Consider the following 8,708-nt stretch of genomic DNA (forward strand, 5'->3'; position numbering starts at 1 on the left):
CATCCACACAGCCCTACATTCTTGATGCGTGGCCCAGCAAAGGGCCATAATAACCAATGTTTAGAAGCCCAATGGGAGCTGAAGGCACTGAAATGAAAGCAGCTACCAGGCCCATTCAAACAGAGCCTCAGCAGTCACGTAGATCAGCACCCTCATTTACCGATGAAAGGCCCGAGGCCCATATGTGACATGTGTTGCTCAAGGTGGTAAAACCTCGACTAGAATTCAGGCCACTGACTTACGGTTGAGTGCTCATCCCCAAAGACCATAGAGGTGTCACCTCCAGAATGTTCCTCTAGCTTCAGTCGAGTCCTGGTAGATATTTCCTCCTCATCCTGAATACAACCAAGGTCTGCTGCTTTTGTGGCCCTGCTCCATGACTCTCCTTCCAGACCATGACAATTTCTTTAATAACTCCAGATAAAGCCTTAAAAACGCAATCCCTATCAATCCCTCATTCTCTTCACCTACTCCATTTGACTCCCACCCCCACTTACAGATACTTCTGGCCTTATTCTATCTCTGTTTTTCTCCAACAAGTCCCTTGCCTAATTTTATGGATCATAATTTTTTTTAATCCCCTTGCCTAATTAATTCTAAAAGGCTCTCCCTCCATTATTCCAGGTAGATACTATAAAATGATAAGGTAGTTGTTCTACATTGCCCAATGTTCATCTTCAGCCAAGACCTCACCCTACTAGTAAAGCAGGTGTGGTAGGCAGAACGCCACCCCCCAGAGATGTCCATGTCATAATTCCTGAAAGCAGCAAATATGTTAGGTTACATAGTAAAGGGGAATTAGGGTTGCAGTTGGAATTAAGTTGCTAATCAGCTGACCTTAAAATAAGGAGAGTATCCTGGGTAGGCCCAGGGAAATCACAAGGGCCCATAAAAGTGGAAGGGGGTGCAGAAGAGAAGGTCAGAGTGATGCAATGTGAGAAGGACTCAACTCACTGTTGCTGGCTTTGAAGACAGAATGGGATCATGAGCCAAGAAATGTGGGTAGCCTCGATGATGGGAGAGGCAAGGAAATAGCTCCGCCCCTAGAGCTTCCAGAAAGGAACACAACCTACAGACATCTATGTTAGCCCAGCAAGACTCTTGTCAGACTTCCACCTTCCAGAACTGTAAGATGATTTGTGTTGTTTTAAGCCACTAAGTTTGTGGTAATTTGTTATGGCAATAATAGAAAGCTAATACAGTGGGTCAAACTGTGCTTCGATGAACTCGCCTCTCTTCTTGCCCCCACACGAGACACCCACCTGTCCCCCTTGACCCAACATCTTTTGATTCTTCCCTCAAACCCGGTGTGAGTACCTGCCCAAGCCCACCTCCATGGCTAGTGTCTAAGGTTGCTCTTCAAACATCCAGAGCTCAGTGATTTAAAGCCACTGCCTCTTGCCCCACCTCTTCTCACTCACATTAAGTGTACTTCTCCGTGGAACATTTAACATGGCGAACTGTCACTTTCTGATTACACATTTGTCTCTTGGAGCTCCTCACAAGCAAGTGAGGTATATCCTCCAGCTCCACCTAGCACAGCGCTAGCTGCTTAGGTAGAGAAGGTGCTTTGGAAATGCTGCTGGATAAGTAAGTAAATGACTTCTGTCCCCTATATGCCAAGTTACTGCAGATGACCTGCCAGACTATTCTAAGGAAAGACAGGAGAGAAAGCCTCCCACTCTTCTATATTTCTCCTTCCTGGAGCATCCCCCTCCTTTGCCTCTGTGGAAGGCCTATTCTGTTTCTCTTCCCAAAACAGTGTCTCTTCTGTGACCATACATGTGACACAGAAGGGGTTGAGCAAAGAGGGGATATTGTTGTTGGACTCTGAGTAGAGCTAAACCAAGGATCTGAAAAATGAATTGATTAATGGAGTGCCATCTCAGAGCTACCCGAGGCGAGGCCAGCCATGATCAGGCCTGAAGAGGCTGGAGGACAGGCAGGAGACAGCAAGTCATCTCCCACGTCTTACCTTTCTCCGACCCCAACACATCCCTCACACATCCTCATTTATCTTTCCAAAAAAGTGGATCACGCCACTTTTCCACTGGCTTCCCAGGGTCTGGAGGATAAACCCCAAATTTGGCAGGCAAGGGCCATGGCAAATGGGCTCAGACCCCTTTCCAACCTCATCACCTCCAAAACTCCATTAAGCACTGTCACACTAAACCATTTCAGTTCCCCAGCCTTGCCCTGATGTGTTCCACATCTAGACCTTTGCTTAAATCAATAAGTTCATACAACTGGCCTGTTCTCTCCATCTGTCCCAATCCCCGACCTTTAAAATTCCTCTCATTCCTCAGGACCTACCTCAAATACCATCTCCTTCAGGAAGCCTTCTCTAATTTCCTTCCTAAGCTGTCCCTCCTGTAGAAATTTGGACTCTTATTAGTTCTTACTACAAAGATTGGACTGCCTCGTACCTCAGTATGGCAGGTATGAATCTCATCCTCAAGTGTAGTAGGAGTATAAATGAAACAGCACATTTCCTTAATTGTGATCAATTACTTTCATTTCACCTTCCCTCATCCTTCCCTGCTGGGATGCTTGAAGCTGTGTGGTCTCACATGATGGGAGACCATATGCATGGTGGGAGGCCCTCCAAGGATAGTGAATATCTGAGCAGAAACCTGTTTGTGTGCTTCCTCAGATCGGGGGCTCTTGATCACTTCCCTGCCACATCTGGGTCTTGCGACTGACTCTTGCAGTTGGAGCCACAGCCATTTCTTTTCCATTGCCTAGAAGGGGAAACACAGCCCTGGCTGTCCCAGACTCCCAGACTTTTCTCTGCCTCCTATCAGAACCTTCCATTCTCCACCCTCCAAAAACTGCCTCTTTCCGCAAGCTCCATCCTCTTCTTCGTTCCTTCACAATAGATTTGTGCAGCTCACTAAACTCTAGTTTAATGACTAGCAACAGAAAAACGAACACTTCTCGAAGGAGGAAAGCACTGAATCTTCAAGTTCTTTCCCAGAGGTGAGAACTGTTTCCATTCCACCCTTTTAGCACTACAAGAAAGGAACGAAAAACCGAAACAGTTAAATTTCCACCCAGTCACCCAGTGCAGTGGCCTTCACACAGTAGGTGCTCGCTAAAAGTCTGCTGAATGTACAGCCTTCCACCTCAACATCTTTGCCTGGATGCTTTTTGCTACGAAGGAGCCCCGGCCCCCAAACCCGAACATTCTCTAGAAATAACGGAGCAAAAAAAATGAAAGACTACGAGTCCCAGGCTGCCTTGCGGGTGGCGTCACGCGTCGCGAGGCTCTGCGAAGAGACGTGGCAGAGCGCAGCGCACCCGCACGGGACCGGAAAGCCCAGGGAGGTGGCAGTGGCGGGAGGGTCGGAGCCATGGCGTCCAGGACGGCGGGTGGGGGGCGCTGGGAGGTGGTGAAAAAGGGGAGGCGTCCTGGAGCCGGCAGCAGTGGGCGAGGCGGCGGAGGGGACCGCCGGGCGCTCGGGGAAGCGAATGGAGTATGGAAATACGACCTGACGCGTGAGTACCCACCCGGCCCGCCGCCCGCGCCCCCCGGCCCCGGGCCTGCCCCACCAGGGTGGTAGCGAGTAGCTGCCGGAGCCCAGAGAATCAGAACACCCCGGGTACCTCGAAGCGAGAGCTCCACTGCCAGTCGGCTCCTCCCGCTTCAGCGAGCGCAACCCTTACCTTGTCTCTTTCGAGCATCTCAGGAGGTAGACAGCGCAAGGGAGGTGGCTGGCTGTCCTCATCCCGCAGATGAGTAAACTGAGGCACAGTGAAGTTAGATGCCTTTCCTAGGATCACGTGTTAGAGGAGGCGAGGATTCCAGTGCTGGACGCTCAGCTCACTGCACACACACCCTACCAGCTGTTCCCAGGCCCTAGCCTGCCCCTCCATGCAGGTGACCTAATGCTGGAAAGAGGTGTTCTGGTTCATTATCGAAGGTGCCTCCTCAATTAACTAGCAGATGTGGGGAGAGGAGGACTGACCCGAGGCCTAACTGTGGGAGAAATGACCCACCTCACACCCTGGACACCCACCAAGTCTCATTCTAAGTGAGCGTGTTTCCTCAGTCTGTTAGAGGAGTAGAGAAAGCTTGCCACTTGTTGATTAAAGAGTTGTCACATCTGAACCATGAGGAACTGGGGTAGAAGCAGGGTGAGAAAATCCTGACCTCCCATACTAATAACCCTTTACCCAAGAAGCTAGCTAGCCCTCTGTCTCCAACCCCTTCACTAGTTCTCACATACTCCGGCTTATTATTAAATGCCTCATCTCTGAGAAAGAGCCCGTGAACTCAAGAGCTGTGATGACTGAAGAAGCAACCAAGAGGGCTCCCAGGCCTGCTCCCTAGTCAAGACAGCAAGGAGGGGCTTGGAGGTTGCTACTCCTTGGAGATGAATTAGGTGACAGTGTGGGGGAAGGGACCTCTGTTCTTGTGAGGCCCTCATGACCCAAGGATGGCCCCCATTTCTCTACCTGTCATCACCGCAGCTCCAATCCAGACGACAACCACCCTTTATGAACGGGGCTTTGAGAGAATCATGAAGAAGCAGAATAAGGAGCAGGTTCCACCTCCTGCTGTGGAGCCTAAGAAACCCAGTAACAAGAAGCAGACTAAGAAGGTGGCGACCCTCACCAACCAAAACCAGAAGCAGGGCCGCTTCCGCAGCCTGGAGGAGGCATTAAAAGCTGTGAGTGTGCCTAGACTTTAGGTGGGAAGAGGAGGAGGACTTGCGATGTAGAGAAGCTGAAAGGAGGGGGAGGGGACGGGCAGCTGAGGGACCTGTGGAATTTGGGACACTATTGGTTGAGAGGAGGCATTCAGGGAAGGATGGATTTTGTAAACATTCTACCCCAAGGGATAGAATGTTTACATAAAAAGAAAATAAGTTTAGAGGGAAACAAATTAGTGAGAAGAGATCCTTGAAACTCATGGATACCAGAAAGCGTTAGAGAAACCATCCACGGTTCTCATCCCATGGAAACAGTGATCTTTCATTTTGCATCTTGTCCTTTGTTTTTCTCCTTGAACATATGAAGGGCCTAAAAGTACTGGATCTTGAGCTCCAAAATTTCAGCTGTCTTATACTTTCTAGAGATCTGGATGCAGCAAAATTGTGACGTTCTGTATACTTATGTTTAAAAGTGGAAACCCTTTGTTCTTCCTACCACCACCTAGTTCAACCATTTCCCCACCTCTACCCAATTTTTCTACACTCACAACTCACCCACAACTGACCATGAGGGGCCTGTGTCCCTGGCAGCTGGACGTGGCAGCTCTGCAGAAGGAACTGGACAAGAGCCAGAGTGTTTTCTCTGGGAACCCATCCGTGTGGTTGAAGGATCTGGCCAGCTATCTCAATTACAAGCTCCAAGCACCTCTAAGTGAACCCACACTAAGCCAGCATACTCACGGTTAGTTCTCCCAGCTCCCTCAAGCTCAGATAAGTTTTAAGAAAATTCCGAAAGGATTGTGTGTAAGCACATTACTTAGTAACAGACCCCAGTCTACCCGCCCAACTGTCCTGATTTCTGTGGGTGATTTGAGCTGTTCTCAGGTCATCATGGCTGTGAAAGTTTCCGGACCTCAGTGGGATAGGGAGGATGCAAGCCAAGGTGCAGGAACCTCTGCCTCCACTCACCATTCTCAGGGAGCACACCAGAGTACTCAGAGCTGGCAGAGGCTTCTCATTCTAGCACTCATGTGGAGGCCTATCACCCCAGATTATCCCTACAGCCTGGTGAGCCGGGAGTTGCGTGGGATCATCCGAGGGCTACTGGCAAAGGCAGCAGGGTCTCTGGAGCTCTTTTTTGACCACTGTCTGTTCACCATGCTGCAAGAGCTGGATAAGACGCCAGGTGAGAAGGGCCTGTGAGAGATAGCCCTGCCCGATCTTGGGCACCTACTCCCTTTTTTCTCCTTTTAGAGTGGCTGGGTGGTTCTGTTTCCAGCAGAGAAACGTTAATCCTGACACTTTTGGAAAGGAAGAATGAAGTGAGGACTCAGGGCCTGGGTTCTGGGCCCACAGCTGCCAAAAGAGATTTCAGGTTTGGGATGCCTATTCCTGTGTGTGGGTCTGAGAACATGTGTCTCTCCAGGGGAGTCCCTACATGGTTACCGTATCTGTATCCAGGCCATTCTGCAAGACAAGCCCAAGATTGCCACCACCAACCTGGGCAAGGTGAGCTTAGGGTGATGGTGGGGTAACCAGGAGTCTAGAACTTGGGAAGCTGGGCAGAATCTACACTGTTGGACCCAATCAAGAGCTAGAGGAATACCCTGTAAGACCAGTCATAATAGCTGACAGTATTAGCACTTAGTGTGTGTCTGCTTTGTATACATATAAGGCATGTACTACCATTATTGCCACTTATAGATGAGAAGATCGAGCTAGGGGTTCAATGACTTTCTTAGAGTCAATCATTTAGTAAGTGGCAAGTATAGATGAAGGCCACAGTCTGATGCCAGAGCCCATGCTCTGAATCACTCCCATAGTGCTCCACTGTCCCTCAGCCTTTCCTTCCCCCAGTTGACAGCTCTCTTTCTGCCTTGCTTTCGGGGTGCTGCTGGTGCTTTGCTCTATCCCAACCTGCCTCCCTACCCCTGGTCTCCTCAGTTCTTGGAACTGCTGAGGTCCCACCAGAACCGACCAGCAAAGTGTCTGACCATCATGTGGGCCCTGGGTCAAGCAGGTTTTGCCAGCCTCACCGAGGGACTGAAAGGTATTAAGGCAGTGGGGAAGAGAGAGGGATGGTCTGGGAGCTAGGAAGCTTTTCAGTGCCCCCAGTGGGTCTGAGCCTGAGGCTTCTTCCCTGACCTTTGTCTCCACAGTGTGGCTGGGGTTCATGATGCCTGTGCTGGGCATCAAGTCCCTGTCCCCCTTTGCCATTGCATACCTGGATCGGCTGCTCCTGTGAGTAGTGGGGGGATGCCAAGGGGAGGGCATAGGGTGTCTCCAAGTGGCTGTTTCAGCAAAATGAGATGCTGGGATCCTGGTGTCCAAAAATGTAAGGAAAATCAGGATCACCTCCTCCCAACTCAGAATGTGATGGTGAGGAAGGAAGCCATTAAGGGATGGGGAGTGGGGTAGAGTTTATGCCCTTTTTCTTATTGTTGGTCTTAGCTGGGATCGTGGCTTGGGTAGTGGTCCCCAATAAGCCTGTTTCTTTCTTCCCACACAGAATGTACCCTAACCTCACGAAGGGCTTTGGCATGATTGGCCCCAAGGACTTCTTCCCACTTCTGGACTTTGCTTATATGCCCAACAACTCTCTGACACCCAGGTAGGGCCACCCTGGGGCATACCTGCTGTGAAGGATCCCAGCAGAAGGTTAAGAGCAGGCAATCTATTCTTGTCCCTTCTCCTCCAGCCACCCTAGATCTGAGATTCTCAACCTGTAAATTCAAGAGATCAGTAAACCCCCTGATGTTATATGGACCCTCAAGTGATTGGCAGATGGGCATTTTCCTGGGGCGAGGATCCTTGACTTTTAATAGATTTTCCAAGGAGTCTCTGACTCTAAAAAGATTCAGAGCCATTACAAGGCCATTAGTGACTCCTCTTCTCGGGCGTGGACTCTGAGGCAGGCAGAAGGGACACAGTGCACAACTCCATTCAGAGCCTCTGCCTGGCTCTCCTCCCCACCCCGATCTCAGCCTGCAGGAGCAGCTGTGTCAGCTCTACCCCCGACTGAAGGTGCTGGCATTTGGTGCAAAGCCGGAATCCACCCTGCATACCTATTTCCCCTCCTTCCTGTCCAGAGCCACCCCCAGCTGCCCTTCTGAGATGAAGAAAGAGGTGAGGAAATGGTGGGAGGCTCCATTTTCCCTTCCAAAGGTCAGCTGCAGAGGTCCCTATCTGCTGACAAAGGCTCTGCCTTCATGGACCCATTTCCTGTGCATCCCTTAACACACTCCTGACAGCCTCCTGCCTGACTCCCTTATGTTCTACCCCCGAGAACAGAGCTGAAAGGACAGTACATTCAGGTCTGTCTATCTCTGATGTTCTGCCCCTTGCAGATGAGTGATCTTTGAGCTCAAGGTCTAGCTCAGGAACCCCAGCCTCTCAGCAATTTCCAGGGTCTGGGCACAATCCCTTAGAGTGGGTATGTTGACTTTGTAGCCTCGCTTAGGAGAAGGGATTCCCTCCCAGTGCTCTCCCGCTCCACTAACCCCGTGCCCCAGCAGTGTCTCCGTCTCCTCTACAGCTCCTGAGCAGCCTGACTGAGTGCCTGATGGTGGACCCCCTCAGTGCCAGCGTCTGGAGGCAGCTGTACCCTAAGCACCTGTCACAATCCAGGCAGGTGGGGGGCGGGGGTCACCTGCCTCTGATCCACACAGAGAAGCCTTAGTTTATGCTTCCCAGCCTGTCTCTGTCCTAGAAGCAGAAGGGGAACATTTGTCATTGTTATTTGGATTCATGCCTCTCAAGTTGAGTGGGAACATTGCTGGGTGGCCTCTAGGAAGCTGCTTCTCTGCAGGTGGGGGCTGGAGAGTCAGCCGAAGGAGTTGGGGCCTAATGGAGGATGGGAGGGGCCAAGTGGGCCCCCTGACTGGAAGGGGTTGTGCTTCCCCTACAGCCTGCTGCTGAAGCATTTGCTCAGGTCCTGGGAGCGGATTCCTAAGAAGGTGAGGAGCTGGGAGAACATGGCAGGCTGAGCCTTCTCTGGGTTCTAGATTCCTACCCCTCAGCCACTGTTCCGCCTTTCTTGAGAAGGGACTCTGT

The 8,708-nt window shown here is 50.8% G+C and overlaps 1 protein-coding gene across 4 annotated transcripts in view; it reads left to right on the plus strand.

The window, feature by feature from the left end:
• The first annotated feature begins 3,330 nt into the window (after nt 1-3,330).
• TMEM214 (transmembrane protein 214) overlaps nt 3,331-8,708 on the plus strand; it is a 10,783-nt gene continuing 5,405 nt past the window's right edge. For 2 of the 4 annotated variants that reach the window (XR_003045861.1, XM_006910308.3), the window contains exons 1-11: nt 3,331-3,498; nt 4,474-4,673; nt 5,247-5,397; nt 5,707-5,841; nt 6,082-6,164; nt 6,600-6,705; nt 6,815-6,896; nt 7,165-7,266; nt 7,640-7,781; nt 8,191-8,282; nt 8,563-8,611. Coding sequence is in view for 3 of the 4 variants with exons in the window: in XM_006910308.3 (XP_006910370.1) it covers nt 3,354-3,498; nt 4,474-4,673; nt 5,247-5,397; nt 5,707-5,841; nt 6,082-6,164; nt 6,600-6,705; nt 6,815-6,896; nt 7,165-7,266; nt 7,640-7,781; nt 8,191-8,282; nt 8,563-8,611 (1,287 nt within the window). In the remaining variant the exon portion in view is untranslated. Of the gene's footprint in view, nt 3,499-4,473; nt 4,674-5,161; nt 5,398-5,706; nt 5,842-6,081; nt 6,165-6,599; nt 6,706-6,814; nt 6,897-7,164; nt 7,267-7,639; nt 7,782-8,190; nt 8,283-8,562; nt 8,612-8,708 lie in introns of those variants that run through there. The other 2 variants (XM_025045732.1, XM_025045733.1) reach the window with 2 other exon arrangements.

The sequence above is a fragment of the Pteropus alecto genome, unplaced genomic scaffold, assembly GCF_000325575.1.
Source record: "Pteropus alecto unplaced genomic scaffold, ASM32557v1 scaffold61, whole genome shotgun sequence".
Taxonomy (NCBI): domain Eukaryota; kingdom Metazoa; phylum Chordata; class Mammalia; order Chiroptera; family Pteropodidae; genus Pteropus; species Pteropus alecto.